The 18,826-nt window shown below is 36.0% G+C and overlaps 1 protein-coding gene across 1 annotated transcript in view; it reads left to right on the forward strand.

Annotated features, from left to right (window-relative positions):
* Positions 1 to 18,826, forward strand: part of LOC145683884 (cubilin-like) — a 1,291,374-nt gene that overhangs the window by 576,560 nt on the left and 695,988 nt on the right. Inside the window, exons 25-26 of the mRNA XM_081755522.1 lie at positions 9,099 to 9,259; positions 11,316 to 11,497. Coding sequence (XP_081611648.1) covers positions 9,099 to 9,259; positions 11,316 to 11,497 — 343 coding nt within the window. The remainder of the gene's footprint in view (positions 1 to 9,098; positions 9,260 to 11,315; positions 11,498 to 18,826) is intronic.

The raw sequence follows: 18,826 nt of genomic DNA on the forward strand, positions 1-18,826 counted from the left end.
CTGTCAGCTAGGGAAAACATCATCAACTTAGCCATTACTCAATTTTTCAATGACCAAAATCTTGACATGTCACAACTTGTTGTTCTAGGCTGTGATGGAACGCCAGTTAATACTGAAAGAAAAATGGAGTAATGGCCAATGTTGAAGATTCTAGGAAAGCCACTTCAAAAAATAATTTATCTGTTGCATGCAAATGATCTTCCACTTACGTTAGACATTTAGTCCATGAAATCGATGGTAAGAGTACGGGGCCAAATTCATACCAAGAACAAATTGGAATGGCTTTACAAAACTGCGAGTCCTTACAGCTTGTTGATTTTGAACCTGTAGTTCTTCACTGGATTCAGAACTTCAGTGCTTTGAATTTAAGAACGGATCAAACATATCTTCTGAATATTTGTCAAGCTGTTTCGCTGGGCCATTGTTCTTCAAGTTTGGCTAGCAAAAATCCTGTAAAGGTACATCAAGAGAGATGGGTGACAACTGCTAGTAGAATTTTGCGCCTTTATAACGGAGCGGAAAATCCATCAACAGAACTCAAGATTATGGTTTCCCATATAATGAATATTTATGCTCCTGTATGGTTCTATATTGAAAGCGAAACATCGTGCACACAAGAATCTAAACATTTATGGAATCTTAATTCGTTTTCTAGGTCTATGAGTTCAAATATTAAATCACTCATAGATCCAGTGAAATGTATGGTTTAGTCATCCCGACAATTTACTTCTGGCAATGATATCGGACACAGATGGGAACACCGGTTGCAGAAGAATTTTGAGAGCATGAACACTATCCTTATCTGTCAGTGTGAGAGAATTTAAATTTCCTGATGTCAAATTAAACGCGGAAACCTACATTGACATGATAAACTGCGATGAGTGTGTCTTGACGGAGCCACAACTAACACAACACCAAAGCAAAATGAGCTGCAACGTAACATAAAATTTGCCGCAGTTGCAAGTGAAGAATTTGCCACACTCAAGCAGTAGAGTGCATGACAAAATGAGTAACACAAGCGGCCAGTTTTCTGTGTGGTGCAAACGCTCGCCATGGGATTATTTTGTAAATTTTAAAATCTCAGAAGAGGATACCACAGTTCACAAAGAAATCATAATACAAATTAAAAACGAGTAATTGAACGTACATATTAGACAATATATGACAACCAGTAATCTGCAAATACAAAATTAAAAATAAGTCCAAGAGTGGGAATGAGGGTAGAACTCCAACTTCAGCCACCTCCTCGTGATGAATTCTGGTTTATTTCTAAGGTAATATATTAACTTGGGAGCAAGGTAAGAGCTGCAGGAACTATAATGTATCTCAGAGAGTTTTCTGGTACTTTTAAAATGTTATACATTTTCCAAATTTATACAAACTTGAATACATTTCATTTTATTGATTTCTGACTCTATTGTGTCTGATATCTGACACAAAAATCACTAACATGTTTAATTTTTTGCGTAGTGTTTACAAATAGACATTAATATACAAGACCATTGACTTTTCCCCCACAGTTCAAAGGAATGGCAACAACTCAAAAAATTATAGTAGAGTCTTGAAATCTTCTTACATTATATTGAAATTGTCTAGAGTACAATTATTACTACGTAAGTGGAACATAGTATAAAGTGATAACTATTTCACTTATCGTCTTAAAAATCTACGATTTCATATTTTTCTTAAAAAAAATAAAGAAGATGGCGGCTCCGCAAAAAATACAGGTATCGATTTGAATTTTTTTGTGTATTTTATTAAATACATTTGACCAAAAATGGCCACTAAGGGTAAGAAAATTTCAAAAAATACGTTTTTCCGATATACCCTATTGCTCACCGCACAGTCACTTGGAAATAGTCGCAAACATACGTACACAAATGCTAGTTAAATCGAATGATAGAAGTTCGGTAGATTTGCTTCAACTACCATTTTGTGTCTGTAAATTTTATTGGTTTCCTTAGATCACATTCAAAATCTTTGCTGCACGTACATTTGAAGTCATATAGAATCTAGTGTACTTTGAGGTTTGTATTTATCATAATTGTACTTTGGTATGGAAGTATAAATGTAAGTGCTTGTTTATTTCTGAAACATAGGCAATATAGTACAAAGTGCTTCCATATACGTGATTACACTATATACAAATAAATTACGTCAATTTTCCTGGGTCTTTGAAATATCCTGTTCGTACTCGATGTTAAAATCCTTCAACACCCTTAATACATCTTTTTCTTCTTATATTGCTTCGTTAATAACAACATCAATTGATATTATACTTTTGGAAAGTAGGCATTTTAATACTTATAAAATAATATTAAATAAACTGGTAGTTATTTTCAAAACCCGAAAATGTAAATATCCGCGAATTATGATGTCACAAATTCTGAGCTGTAACAAAATCATAGAACAGTCTGATAATATATTTAAAAAAACATTTTGGAGGTACTGTATTGTAAACTCTTTAGATTTCCAATATTCCTTATTGTACTAGTACTTACGATTTATGAAGCATTTTTCACCAACTAGGTTTTGGGAAGAGATCTAAAGTTTGAAATTAATTTCCAGTCACTTATTTCTAAGTACTCTTACCAGGTATTCAACCTGTGTCTGCTGAGAAAATTATCACACATGCCTACCACCATACTATTCAGCAGTTTTGTTTTCTCACTGTTGAAAGAAATAATTAGAAATAGTAAATTAACATCGTTCCTGTCGCTTCAATAATTGACAACGTAAGGACAGCGCAACGTAATGAGAGAGCTTTTTCTCTTTCCAATCTGGCATTGCTTTTCTTTGTTTGACTACCTGATATACCCTAGCAAGAGTGCTGTCAGTATGTGAATTAAATTTCAATTAAGGAGATATACTGGTATATACTTCCTGTTAATTTTTTTGCAGGTTAGAGGTGTCAGCAGCTATATGAAGTATATTGATAGTGCAGACTGTCGAGTGCAGTAAATTAGAAGTTTTGTCAATTTTGTATCGTTATGCCTTCCCAAGATGGCTGTGATATTTGTGTGGTACTGGAGTCAAAGTCACAGCCCGCAAGACACACAGGATTTTAAAGCACACTTTATATTACCACCCGCTGTTCTATAGCTGAATCAGAAAAAGAAAGAAAATTACGAGAGTTTAAAAAGTGACTGTTGCACGGCAAAGAAACAAAAATTCGAGAAGAAGTAAACCTTAAACAATTCCGCGATTAAACAACAGAAAATTTTCGTTGTTTTCCAAGACACTTTAGCACGTCTAAGAACTATTAGAGCAACTGCTTTTTCCTTCTTTGAGTGAGGGGATACTGATACAAACTTCCGAAGCAAATTGAGGTCAAAAATGGTAACTTTGGGAAATCTGAAAATCACTATCATGGAATTAAAATGAAGTGTTTGAAAAGTATATTTTGAAGAATACTTGTGATTAACTATGTTGAGCCTACACGGGTGGAAATCACTAGAAGTGTTATTTCATTTACTGTTAATGTTTATTATCTCTCTTATTTAATTTATCGTTTTCCTAGGCAATTTTGAAACAAATTACAAAATATCACTGATATATTTAAAGGTTCCATCATTTTTGAATAATGATAAGGCAGTACAGATAGCTCTCGAGCATGAAATCTTCATTCCCATATCATGTCTAGTTGAATAGTTTTTGAAAAATGTTAAAATCGCCATTGATCAGAACAAAATAACTGACCAAAATCATGTAAAAGAAAGGGATATTCTTGATATAGGTCGTGTTAATACAATGTGTCGAATTTTGTGGGTGTTGAACAGGATAACACGAGAATAACATAAAGAGTAAGCAGAATATACCATGGGCTGTTATAAAAATACAATTGTAAAGCGTATAATATTAACTATACTATTTTAAATACAGAGGTTTTTGCTTTCAAGAACAGTTAAACAGAAATAAACTACTGCCAATAAGATATACTATTTTCTATAAAATAACTAAATATTTTAAAGTTCCGCATGTAGCCATAACATGCGATAACCATATGTACTAACACGTGTCAATAGCAAACAAAAACATCGCAGACAACGGCCCCGAAGAGGAGAAACCAACATTTGCAGCAGTCGGCAAGACTGAGATCACCGATGGCAGCCGACACTCCAGGATAAAAGAAAGCAGCATCTATAATAACTTTTTCACATTATTTTCATATTATAGATGCGGACTTCAATCCGATTTTTGGGAACGACATTCTCTGTAGACTTTTTTTCTCAAATAGACCTGGAAAATAATTCTATATCGTTATATAGAAAACCTAGGAAGCCTACTTTTCCTAAGGAAAAAAGAAACGGAAGAAATGTCACAAGAAACTACTCATTCTTTGCAATTGCAGAGAAATGCAAACGTAATCGCAGCTAGTAAAATTACGATCCCAGCGAAATCATATTTCTACTCCCGTTTCAATTCCGAAGAAAAATTATGACGCAGCATTTTACATCATTACTCCGCTGCGATCATTGTTAGAACTATATACATTGGAGGCAATGACCATAAAACACCAAGTAACGACCTTATGTTATTAATCTCAAATCCTACAGCACGAATAATAACTTTAAATAAAGGCACGTCAGTGGCGTATACAGAGGAGAACGCGGAAAAATTTTCTTTCAAAATAGAAGATGACACAAAGGACATCAATTTAGAGCACAAGACGAAATACAGGAAAGATTAACACAGATCGTTAAATCATTTAACATTGACCTTTTTAATATAAATCCTGATTTACCGGACTACCAGCGAATAGCTGCAAGCAACTTATTATACAAATACAAGGATGTTTTTCCAGAGGATATAGGTTATTTTAGAGGAAACGAACATAAAATACACATAGATAAAAAGTGCGTCATTCTATCAGCGTTCCCCACCTATTCCATTAGGAATAAGAAATCAAATTGATAGGCAGATACAACAACTGTTAGATGCCAAAATCATAGCTAAGACACAGACGAGTAATTACTCTTTGCCTCTACTTGCGACCAAAAACCCAAAGAGTTCAGAATTCAGACTTGTGTTTGACTCTCCAGGCATGTAATAGTTATAACAAATATTTAAGCATACCATTTCAGTCTACAGAAGACGTTTTGCAGGTTTTAAAATGGAAAACCCTCATTTCGTTCCTGGACATTTCCCAATCGTACTTCCAAATCTTATTGCATCCAGGAAAGACTAAATACATGACTACTGAGCTTAACCACACACATAAAAGCTTGCGTAATGGGCCATTCCTATAGTTCAAAATCTTTGACTATTGTCATTAAAATGCCATTAGACGGCTAACCAAAACGAATTACCAATTTTACAAATGGCATTGTGATATACGCTGACATAACAACAGTTTTGTAAGGGAGAGAACCGTCAAAAAGTTCTACCATGAGGGAGCTAAGTATTTTCGCTTAAAAGACGATTGCTATATCGTACACAAAAACAATTACACACTTGGATTAATTTATGTTTTGTGTATTCCGAAAAGTTTGGCAGGACATTGGTTCGAATCTATTCACAAAGACCCGTCAGCGACTCATTTTGGGTTTCCAAAGACATATAAGTCCGTCCTCCATAAGTACTACATGCCAAACATGAAATCGTACTTAGCATTTAGAATCAAGAACTGCAAAGAGTGTCAACTTCTAAAGAAACTGCCGAAAAAGCCACAAGGAGAACTCCTTCATCATGCGCCAGGCCTTATAGAAGAACGATGGATGTTTGACAGTTTAAGACTTTATCCACACGAAGAAGGGAAACCAAAATACGTTTTAGTTGCCATTGAAACAAACACTCGTTATATAGTGACGAAAACTGTTAAGAGAATAATCGCAGATACAATTGACCTATTCTTACTGGAAGAAATCATTTTAAAATTTGGCGCCTTTCGTTTCCGTCATCTGGACAAACACCCAGTCCACAGAGCGAAGAAACTTCGAAAACTGGCAGAAATATATAATTTTGAATTTAAGTTTTGCCCTGCTTTTAATCACCAGGATGTAGGATTAGTTGAGATCACGAATAAAACTTTACAGAATTCTTTAAACTTTTTCGTCCAACAAAATCGTGAAACATGGCCAAAGTTATTATCTCACACCCTTTCTTGATTTAAACAGTATCGCTCAATTAGAAACGAAGAAATCAAGCTTCTTTTTAATGTATGGATACGATTCTCGGGCAATCAGCGATTGCTAATTACAGACTGCTCCTCAGCTACAGCTGGAATGAAACCAACTTGTAAAACTAAGAGAAAAATACGGCAAAATTTACTAAAGGCTCACGAACATCAAAAGAAATATTTTTGCCGGCCGGCCACAATACTTTCAAAGCTAAATAATAATCTCTACCGAGTTCGCATGCTTAACAATTTCAGGGAGACAGAACAGAATATTTCTATCGAAAGAATTAAACCATATTATCACGCCGAAGTACATATACAGGGATAATGATGACGAACGCAACAGCTAGGAAGAAGAATAAAAGAGATAAGAAGAGAGGAAAACAAGAATAACATGATTCCAGCAGATACGAACCAGCGACACGCACCGCGCACTCTTCATATTTCAGCGGCAGAGAGAAAACGAAAGAAAGGAACCAAACATCTGAGAGCAGTAAACAAGATATGACATATGATAAGGCTAACTATTTGAAGTGACCAAATCTAGTACATACCATAATATTCACATTGCATCAGATCCCTTGTCTTTTTTCTCTTATAATCCCTCACCTAACTGCATTCTGCCATTTCAACTGCAATCTTACAACTTCCTTCAACGCACAAAATTGCAAGCCACCATTTTTCTTTCCGCCTCGAACGAATAAACTTCACAAGGCCAGCAACATTTTTTTCGCCTCTCCGCTGCGAATCATAATTTTCACTAACACAATAAACTTATATACAGTGTTCAGAAATTCAGGGTTTCAGTTGACAAACTTTCTTCCAGCGTGTCTACGTTTATCATAGTAGTAACTTTAACCATTATAGGGGTATGCTGTGTCATCCATTTGCTACGACTAGTACGAAGTAGACCGATATTAGAAACTTTTTATAATAGCAGCATATGACGTGCGAAATATATTACGGACATTACTATTAGTGACCTAGTGTAGAAATATTAACTCCAAACACCAGAGCTCCGACATCCTCTCCTTTGAGGGAGATGACGTAATATACGGATCCTGCTTAGATTAGAGGACAAACTGTCAGTGCTTCAACTTTAACTATAAGCTTTATTTGTGTGATAGTGTCTTATACAGAGTTATATCAGTGATCAGTGCTTTTAACTTTGATTTTGTGTTTCAGTGTTTTAGTGCATTTCCAGTGTGTACTGCGACCAATATGCAGATTCTACATAGTGGCAAAAAATAACCCTGTGGCTTATTTTTTTCTACCCCCGGGGGTATAAGGTTCCGCATGTCCCCATAACACGCGATAACCATGTGTACTAACACGTGTTAATAGTAAACAAAAACAAGGCAGACGACGGACCCGAAGAGGAGTCGCCGACATTCGCCAGCAGTCGGCAAGATGGAGATCACCGATTGCAGCCGACACTCCAGGATAAAAGAGAGCAGCACTCATCTTCGAGCATCAATTTGCCCAGGTTGATCGAACCCCTAAAACCCCTCTCACGACGCTTGGTCACCGAGAGGTACCTATCCGTAAGTCCACGATGCTTTGTCACCGGGTTCCTGCCCTGTTTCACGACGCCTGGTCACCGAGAGGAACCTCACCTGCATAAGCTCACGACGCTTGGGCACCGGGTTCCTTTGTTTATCTTACCCAAATTATTAGTGGAACTGCTTATTGTATAGCTTTTGTATTTTGGAAGAAAACAATTTTATAATAAAAGGTGATGGGAAAGTACAATAATTGTTATACCTTTATAGACTGAAAGAATTTTACAATATCATGCAAAATTATCATTGTAATATATGACATGTTAGTGATATGTGTTGATGTCCATTATGAGAGGGAAAGTTCACAAAGCAGAAGTTCCCTTAGTGTATCATGAGGAACCGGGAAGTGCTTGGATGAAAAGATTGTTCAGTTTCCCTAACAACATAAGAGATAACGCTAATTCTATCAGGGCTCCGTGACCCCACATGAGCGCATAATTATTAAACAATGAATTATTTAAATGAAATGTATGTTCTTATATATCTCTTGAATGGTTACCTTAATCACCATCAAGAACGTCTTCAGTGATATCGAAAGAGATTGTTTTGGCGAGGCGAATGGAATTAATATTCAACTATCAAAGTTGTTTTTTAGACATAGTGACGGCCTTGAGTGTGTCATGCAAGTGAGCAGGAAATTCCAGTATGTGTTTTTATTCTCCATACAGGACCCGCAACTGCCATTCTGTTATGAAGAATAATAAACATAAAGGGTGGACATCCCTGTCACAACTGGCATTCATTGAGGAGAATATGACTAATGCGTTATACATTTATGACGCCGTCGTCAATTTTGCCCTCTTGCGTTATTTACATACTTTGAGCAACTTCTTTTTCAGAAGTATAATGCGTCTTTCTATTCTGCTACGGCTACCTAACGTATTCTACGTGGTATACACTTTCTACTCCAGTCCCCTTGATCTTCTGGCTAATGACTATCGAGTACGTGTGGAATATGATGTGGGACAGCACCTGACTGACATCTGGGTTCTGATAACTAGCATTGTCCACTTGCACCAAATTTACAGGAACTTAGGATGGAATACCCTAGATAGCCATTCAGCATCTGAAGAATAAATACTTCCCCGAATAGCTTCTTGTATGAGTACTTTAGGTAGTTATATGCTATTAAAGTGAATACAGTACAGGGTGCTTCTGAAAACACTGTAAACTATGATCAGTACGTACCTTGGGCGTCATGTTGGAATGTTGGGCGTCCTTTCATTTGCCTCTTTTTTTGGGTCAAGTCTATAAACTCCTGCAGTTGTTATTAAATAAGTTCCATTAGTGTATTTTCATATATTCTGTAATATATTAGAGATTAAATAGATTTGGTAGAGAAAATAATAAAATTATCGTTTCTAAGTATTGCTATGATTAAATACTTAATATCACATTATTTGATTTTCTTTCTCTAGGAACGGTGGTTACTCAAACTCACCATTAATAGGAAGATACTGTGGTACCAAGACGTTTTTACCTATTCCATCAATTAGTAATCAGCTGTATTTGGAATTTGTATCAGACTCATCTTTTAGTGCTAGAGGATTTAGACTATTTTGGGATGGGACATCGAGAGGTTTGTATAAACCCAATTTAAAAAGTAGTTTTACAAGAATTTCGATTGTGTGATTAAATTAAATTTCAATTCAATACTCGGAGATATTTTCTTCAAAATGATTATTAACGTTCTTACAATTTTTCATTTTAACTTCCCGAATATATCGGAATAGTGAACATGCAATAGTATAGTTGATGGATATTTTACCACAACTTAGCAAATGTTCAAGTTATCTGTAGAAGTATACGGAATTTTCTTTAATTTTGACGATGCCTCCGGAGTGAAACAGTACAGTGAAATGAATGAAATTATATGTGAACTTCATAGAATAAGAATTTTGTATATCATGTTTAGTGCAAGTACGTTACAAGTTCAATTTCTATTAAAGAGAGTATGTAATTGAGAAATCGAAACGACTCTTCTGCTGATAAATCGATACTAATTAAACTTTGCGTTGAAATAAGTTTCTAGTGTAACATATTCGTCAGTAACTTAAGTATGTTTTGTTATTTTATGGAGTATCATGTGTCCAAATGTCTTATGTAATTCTTAACACAATTTTGTTTCATTGACTCGTTCTTATCAATGGACGAATTTATCAGAATAGTTTAAGAAAGAATCCAGACCGTGGTATTGCCGTAGTATATATTTTTCTAAGCGAAGGAAATTCAGCATTAAATGCTTTTAGTACTTAATATGTAGAGATCCCTCGCCAAGATAAAATTGAAGATATGAATTCCAGAACATCCTAAGTCCAGCGGAGTACTTTCTTTGTTTTTAGAAGAAAGACAAGAAGATTATACTTGGAATGCTATTCTGTTTAGCTGAAATTAGTTTGTATTTTTTTAAAAAAAAGTTTTGATTTGGACTTACGTATTATGCTAGTGAATAGCCCTTACAACATAGATGCTAACATAAAGAGCAAAAAACGCAAAATACGAAGAAAATAGTGGACTTGGAATGTTTTGCAATTCAGGTCTTCAATTCTAAACGAAAGACTCTCCCTTGGTACTAGTGGTTGCAATACCGCCGCAATTTAAACATATCCATAAAACAAACGAAAACATGTTCTGTCGCATACTTCTATTATCCGAAGTCTCTTAAGATCTTTCTCAAAAGTTAGAGATCATATTTCAGTTATGTCTTTCTTGCAGCTCTTAAACTTATCATTTTACAGTAAGTGTGAATACAGCTACAACTTAACTCATAGCGATGTTGTTGCCAAGTTCTTCTGATTTTATTTATATTAACTGCCACAACTCAAGATCTGCCTGTTTTGTTATTCCATGGGGCATGGATAATTAAAGTCGCTTTGAAAGACAAAAGTTCCGAAGGAAAACATTCTTGTCGGAAGCGAAGTCACAAACTAGTTTTAAATATTATTGTTTCAGTACTGTATGAAGTTTAGTTAGTTGACTACTATAGAAGATTTATAAGTCAGTGTGGTTCATTCCGGAAGAGAAAAACAAGACCTTGGAAGATCTTTAAATTTGGATTAGAAGAAAGTGAAGGAGGAATAGTTCGAATTGGTTGATTCAACAATTGGTTGATTCAACAGTTTATCTTCGTTTTCCCTCTGCGGGCCTTTTCTGTGTCAATTCTGCAGGGCACGCAACACGATAGAATGTTTTAATATCAACACCTATTATTTCTAATCTGCATACTTTCACTTTGATACTATTACTAGAAACTCATTAGACTTAAAGGAAGTGTTTAAATACACTAAATGGCGGACATAATTCCACAACAATGTTTTTCAAAGCATACTACAAAACTGAACACAAAATGTATTTAGAACCGACCATACGTGGTAATGAAAACTGTAAATTATCAAGCTATCAAGATTCCAACCTGCCTAACACAAGTTCCAAATTATGGTTGTGAAGCCAGTAATCCAAGACAATTTACGATAGTAGGAAATAGTAAAGAAAAAATCTTGACTATTATCCCAACTACATGTATTTCTGCTCAGTCATCTAAGGACTATGATCTCTATTTAATATTTAATTATCGTAGAGTTAAACGTTACAAAAACGTTCTTTGTAAAGATAAGAGTATTCCTTTTCGTCACCAGGTTGTGGAGGAAAGATACAAGGTCCATCAGGAACAATACAATCTCCTAATTACCCTCAACCTTATGGATGGGATACAGAATGCTTTTGGAAAATTACTGTTAACCGTGGCAGTGTTATTCGCTTAGTTTTTATTGATCTCGATTTGGAGCATCATGCCAACTGCAGATATGATTACTTAGAGGTAGGTATATTTTGCATACAACTTAAAAATCATAGTACTACATTATGCACTTCATGTATAAATACACACGAGCAAAAGTGCATTAACACTTCCACATTTCATATAATGCAACGTTAAACAACCAACAATTCTGTGAAGGTTGGTTGGTTGAGAACTACATAAGGCGTTAAATAAATGCAATAGCTTGTTCGAAACATGTCAGTGTAGCAAACAGCAAAACAGTAGAAATATATACATACCTTTGTGACGAATAAAAAATACGCCTCTTAGTATCTGGAGAGCGATTGATATCATGAAAAAGTGGCAAAGAGATCGTATTTAATCTTTAATATACCAAGGAAAAATCAATTTGGTCAAATGTTCATTTTATTTTACAGGTTACAGTATTTTGTAAAATCTCTGAATGTTTTACGTTATTCGTTTCAACGTTTCCTTCACATTTGTTACTTATCATTTTTAATATCTCTAGTAAAATTTTATGAAAAAATATCAGATAGAAGTGATTTGACTCCCATCTTTGTTTTGCTAGAATAGTTTTTATCAGCAAACCATCGTAGTTTTTATTTTTAAATGTATTAATATTATTATTTTTCATTGGCACATTATGCCAAACAAGAATATTTTTTGAAGTTGTATTACTAGTTTCCAGTGTATTCGGAAAATGAAACAAAACAAACAAAAAAAAACGAAAAGGAAAGAGGATAAAGAAAGACAATCTAAGGATGTAAAAACAACATATGAAGTTTGTGTCAGTTCAATTTCCGACAATCATTGCATCAGTAGAAAACATGTTATGTTTCAAATATGACAAAAAGTCATATTTTGTGTGCACATAACATGAGTTTGTGTAGTTTAATCCCCAATTAATGATACAAGCTTGTTTTTGTTACAAGCATATACGATATCAAAAGAATACGCGTTCTCTCTTGTAGTACACCGCATAATATATCATTCACTATCCCTTGTTATATTCTAAATAATCGAGAACTGTAATTTAGAAAAGAAGAATAAAGAAAAATAAACTAAAACATAATCAAATATGAATATCGATGAATGTTTAGAACAATATTTCCATTGGAGATATCTCCACTGTCTCTTTCTCTTGGTTAATATGTGTATGTTTCTTGCATCTCATTTTTAGTTGAAGAACTTTGAGTAAAGAGAAGTCATCATACATCTTGCAAGAACAAATTAAATTTAAAACTATTAAATTGATTTACAGTGATTTACCCTCGAAGCCACGATTTCCAACCTAGTGACTATCCCTATGGGAAATTGCCGCCGATGTCCGCCTCAGCAGCGAAAGGCCAACCCGCGACTGTCCGACACGCGAGAAATATGCCACGAAAGTAGCCGTGCCGCGCACCGGCAAAAGGAAGACGCGATAATGAAAACTTGTTGACTAAAAGAAAAAAATGGAAGTTGAACCTTGATTGTTGCTTTAAAATATGAATTGTAGCCTGTCCAATGACCACAATGCATGACCAAATACCGCTGTCAGCCGTAAAACGTCGGGAGTTGGAAGCGGGTGATCCCCTACGATAAAAATAGAAATGACTGCATAATCTCGGAAAATGTGAAATTTGAATTATGAAGAAAACATTGCCTGTTTGTATTGAGGCAATTTTATTAATAGCATATTAAACTTGCAGTCGGACAAAGGCGTTGTGTGGGAAGTGGGTCATTGGCGCCAAGAAAGAAGTGGACCCAGAGGTGGTGTGACAGTGTTGCTAGGAATTAGTATAGAAAGTAGTTTACATTTTGCCCAACAAACTGATTCTATTGATACAAATGTATTGAAATGTAGACAGTATCCTTACATATCTTATCTTGTTTTCATATCTGCAATAATAACCGAGTTGGCCTATGGGCTCCGACTTTTGACTCACACCGTGCTGGGAACAAATAATGAGTGGAAAACAGCCCAGGCTGTGGCATAGCAGTTGGAAAGACGGCGAAAAGTCAACCGGCCGCAGGAAGATTTCGGGTCAGAAAGACTACATTCCAACGGTTGATTTACTGTTATCAAAGCGGTGACGTAGCAGTAGGCAGTATACGTTTCGAAGGCTGGTTTAGGGTAGAGAACCCCATGTTCAAAGTGCCGCCAAGTATAATCGGTTCGCTGTCGCCTTTTGGTGGATAGCCGCCGAAGTCAAGAAAATAGACGGAAACCCACCGAAGCGGAAGTGAAGCGACTGCCGTCGTCATAAGTTAGATGGTAGTTTTCGTTTTTCCGCCTGGCGGTGCTATAGAGACTTTTCGACGAATGGTCGTTGAATGATTGTGACAATTCGGTAACGTGCACTGACCTAGGATTGACCAACAGGTGGCAGCACTGTACTCATGTAACTATTGTCAGACATTTCATAGGCTTACGAAACTATTTTCGTTACTGATTACAGCAGAACATATTGCGTTATTTGTTACTTGAAAAATGTCAAATATTTCTGCCTAAAACTTTGCTTATTGCAGACAATAAACTCAAAGTAAAATTCTCACTGACAATTACTAGTTACTCCTGATATGCATGGAGGGCGATATCTTTGGTGTAATCTGCTGACCAATTACTCGAACTTTCTACACTACTAGTCAACCATTTTAATAAGCGTTTACCTTCTGTTTTGATCTCCTTTGATATTGAACGGGCGTTCGATACTGTTTGGCATGAGGGGTTAATTTATAAACTTAAACGTCGGCTTCCTCACAGCTATGTCCGATTAATAGCCAATTTTCTACATCACCGCCAGGCTTTCGTTCAGATCAACAGGGCAATGTCACACATCTTTCAACTCCGGGCCGGTGTGCCCCAAGGATCTGTTTTATCTCTTCTATTATATATTCTTTATGTAGCCGACATGCCTCAATCTCAGCCCCCACTATATGCCTTACAATTTGCTGATGATACCGCTTATGTAGCATTGGGATCTTTTGTGGATCGCATTAATCAACTCCTGCAACCAGCTTTGGACAAACTAGTTACATGGTGCCTGAAATGGAAGCTCAAGCTGAATTCAACTAAGACTCAAATGACTCTCTTTGGGCTCAAACGCAATAAATACTGTAACAGTCGCAACCCGGAACGTTTGACTCTCTAATCCCAATTCAAAACAGTCTCAAATATCTGGGTGTAATATTCGACAAACATCTTACTTGGAAGCCTCATCTGAAACAATTAGAAGCTAATATCCGGCGCCGTTTGAACCTTCTATGAAACCTTAAAGGCACCACGTGGGGTCCTAATACAAAACTACTACTGCTAACATATAAAGTCTTTGTACGCCTAGCACTTACGTATGGACATCTTGCCTGGTTATCAGCAGCACCAACTTACTATGAGCGACTGAAAGTTCTCGAAAGACATGCCTTACGTCTGGCCTACTCTCTCGCTTTCGATACTCCCACTGCTGAAATATATAGTCGTGCGCAATTTCCAACCATTTTGCCACACCTCTACCATCTACGCCAACGCTACATAGCGACACGAATCCAATTGGCACATCCCATCGTCCATGAGCTCTTAGACCAAGTTCCTGCTGTACCACGCTATGCCTACCCACCACTGGATCATCTCTTAGCAATATACGAAAGTACCGAAGCCATAGATCAGCATAATCCTGACCGCCGTATCTACCACAAAAATCCACATATATATTGCCCATAACCTCCGTACATGTACTCAAACATTTTAACACAATAGCCAACTCGGACACATTCTCGTCAACTTGATTTTGCTATTAGTTCCCTACTTCAATCCACCTTATTATATACCCTGAAATCATTCTCCATGTCCTATAAATCAAACAAAGTTGAAAATATCTCTGGCTACAGAGAAGGTGTTGCCTTCTACGGCCCGCCCATCCATTGGATGGGAATGAAACTCTTGTTAAAAAAATAAAAATTTGGTGTAATGTTAACATAGAAGTACCACGCTGAAGTGGTAATTATTTTGTATTTCAACCATGTATTGGTATATAGGTTTCAGGACTGAAGTACAATACGTTGTAGCTAACATTGAAAGTGTAGGATTAAGAGCGGCAGTTAAGGGCGGTACTGGCGATTACGATGCGACCATGTTTTTGGCGGCAAACCGCCGCGGTTACCGGTCGATCTGACTACGTCTTGCACATGGGGGAAATAGCCGTTCTAGCAGCTAAGTCGTCGCGGAAACGACCGCGACAAAAAGGCATTCATTTCCTTTGGCAGCGACACTCCTATTCACATAAATTTGTAGACTTGTTCAGACACTAAGTCCAAAAAGTAAGCCCAGATCCGTCACAATTCCTGCATATTTATATAGAGAGAATTGCATTTTCCATCTTTTCTTTATATAGGCGCTAGATGCAAACCGTACATATGCCGCCAGTACATCTTGAGCCGCTCTGTCTTCGTAAAGAACTTGTGAAACTTGGAGACCGAGATTTCGAAACTCGGTCTGAGATGTTTTATTCATCTTTTTTACATGAAGATATGATGAAATAATTAAATATGTAACACTTTCTACATATGTAAATTGCAAATGTTGTGATTTGATATTAAAATTGGTGTTTAGTGCCTATATTGCATGTTAGTTTACATTTAGTTCTAAAGAAATACTTATATGACTTCTCGGTTTTAAATTTTTAGAATAGTCAATGGCACTTAGATGTGTGAAATTAGACTGAAATAAATGCAAACAAGCATATTGAAAATGATCGGAAAAAGGAATTGTTTCTTTACAGGGTTTAAAGATGAATTGCCTTATAAGAGATATTTTGGAAGGATTAGTGTCTAAGCCCTAGGCCCTAAGAATGAGCCTTATGTATTCATGAATTGTTTGCTTCACACGTTACGTTCTCGCTGCCAGACAGTACGAATCAGGGTTGTAGATATGTGTTGTCATGTTGTTAGTATTTCTTCCGTAAAGAAGATCGTTTCAACTCTAACAAGCTACATTCGCAAAGTGTCCCCTCGGGATTCGTCTAAAATTGATTTAAATTCAAATTTCTCCGCGGCCCAAAGTGTACTGTAGTAATTTTAGCGGCCCATACGGGTAATTTGCATATTTATGGGCCTTCATATATCCGGAATTCATACACTACTATAACGCTTGATCACAAATTTGCTTCTAGTTTCTTTAGATGTAACTGAACATGAATGTGGGCATATGCAAAAATAATTGAATATAATACTGCTTCTCTGACACGTGTTATCCACACCAGCCGCCCTCTTGGATCCGCCATATTGGATTCAACTTTCAGTTTTTCAAATGGGAACAGATGCATGTGATACATCAAGTTCATAAAAATAATTCTCGGAAATTCACTGGTGTAGTAAATTTTACGATAGCTTGTACCATTTGCAAGATATTTTGCATGTTAAATGTGAGGCACTTCACAAATTCAACTATTTGTAAAGTTGTGCAGGGCCCGTGTGTATATGTGATCTCTTACGTGATTTATTGTTGACGAAATGTTTTCTGAAAGTACATACATACAGACACACAAACGTAAATAGGATATGGTAGATCTTCACCAAAATATGGTCGTATTTAGATTTACATTAGGCATTTTGATCGTAATACAATACTTCCTTGTTATAGTATAACATGAAAGTAGTAACAATCACTCACAAAAATGTTGTAAGATTATGACACCAATGTTGTAGAGAGTTTGTTTATACCTACAGTACTTTTCCAGTTAGAAATTGTTTTGATTTGTCAACATCAAAAACGTAAGCGTAACTGATATTACTCTGCAATTTCTTTCCGCGAAGTGCCTAGAGGGATTTAACATGTAATATCTCGCAAATGTTACCAGTTACCGTAAAACTCACTGCACCAATGAATTTCCGAGAAAATTTTGTATGAATATGATGTATCACATGCACCTATTCCCATTCGAAAAACTGAAAGTTGAATCCAATATGGCGGATCCAAGATGGCTGTCGGTGTGGATAACACGTGTCAGAGAAGAAGTACTTGATCTAATTTGTTTTGCACATGCCCACATTCATGTTCAGTTACATCTAAAGAAACTAAAAGCAAATTTGTGACCGAATGTTATAGTAGTGTATGATTGAATTCCGGGTATTTGAAGACTCATAAATATGCAGATTACCAACCAAAAATTAGTATAATACACATTGAGTCATGAAGAACTTTGCATTTAAATCAGTTTTACTTGAATCCCGAGGGGACACTTCGCGAATGTACCTTGTAAGACCGAGAGAAATGGAATATTTTCCATGTTATTATACATCAGAAGTATCAATATTGTAAATTATAAAATTTTCTTTAATTACCTATGCCGAATCGAACCCAGGATCCGTTCATTACAAAACGAATGCTCACGTCACTACATTGTTAATTGAGAGGAAAAATACTCGTGTTTGTAGCAAATTGCACACATTTACGATTCAAGCATTTCAATAAGGACGAATCACTCTGATTTCACTCTGATTCTCTGATGATAAAATACTATAGTGCATAGAATTCTGATTTAAATTTAAAATCAAAAGAAGATATACAAACACGCAAGGACATGAAAGACAAAATTGTTTTGAGAGTCATTCTAAACCTAACTAGAACTTTGTGCATTAGACCAGTTTTTTCTTTTGTTTTTGTGATTCATCGAAACTATCACTGTAATTTGTCTCTATTTTCTACTAGGTTAGATTCGTTTTCCAGTTCTATTAACCTTGAAGGACAGCGACACGAACACAAACATCGAGAACAGTTAAAATTTCAAAGGATCCCCCACAGGGAATCCAAAACGGGACTCCGACTAGTGAATTATCTTATGGGTGGGGTACCTGGTTCGTTCCCAAGGCAAGTAAGCTTGAGGTGGACAACACGTGGTTTTTCTTGGGACACTTCCGTACTCCCTTTTCCTCTCACTTTCTCATTCTACCAATTCGTCCGTCCTAATTCAATTGTTTTAATAGTGGTATCGCTTAACCTAACAGGAATAATCGTGTGACATTAAACACAAATAATTTATTTCATTTCATTTTCAAACGGTTAGGCTAAACCAAACCGAACCGAAAACAAGTTGTATTTTTCATTGCTCATTAACGTGCTCTCACAAAAATATATAGAAAAATATATAGAGAAAAAACTTGTGAAATCGTAATTCTATTTAAAAGTAAAGCAGTAAATTCATAATACCTTAAATTAAAACGAAAGCATTACATATCTTTTGGAACCTTTTCAATATATGTTTGGATATTCTGAAAAGCGTCAATATAATGTCTGTTTTCAAACAAAACTGAACCATACTAGAGTTTGCTTTCTGAAAAAAACTGACACATTCCGTTTGAATCTTAAACGGAACCGAAACTAGTTAATCTAGT

The sequence above is a fragment of the Thermobia domestica genome, chromosome 4, assembly GCF_964235325.1.
Source record: "Thermobia domestica chromosome 4, izTheDome1.hap1.1, whole genome shotgun sequence".
Lineage (NCBI taxonomy): Eukaryota > Metazoa > Arthropoda > Insecta > Zygentoma > Lepismatidae > Thermobia > Thermobia domestica.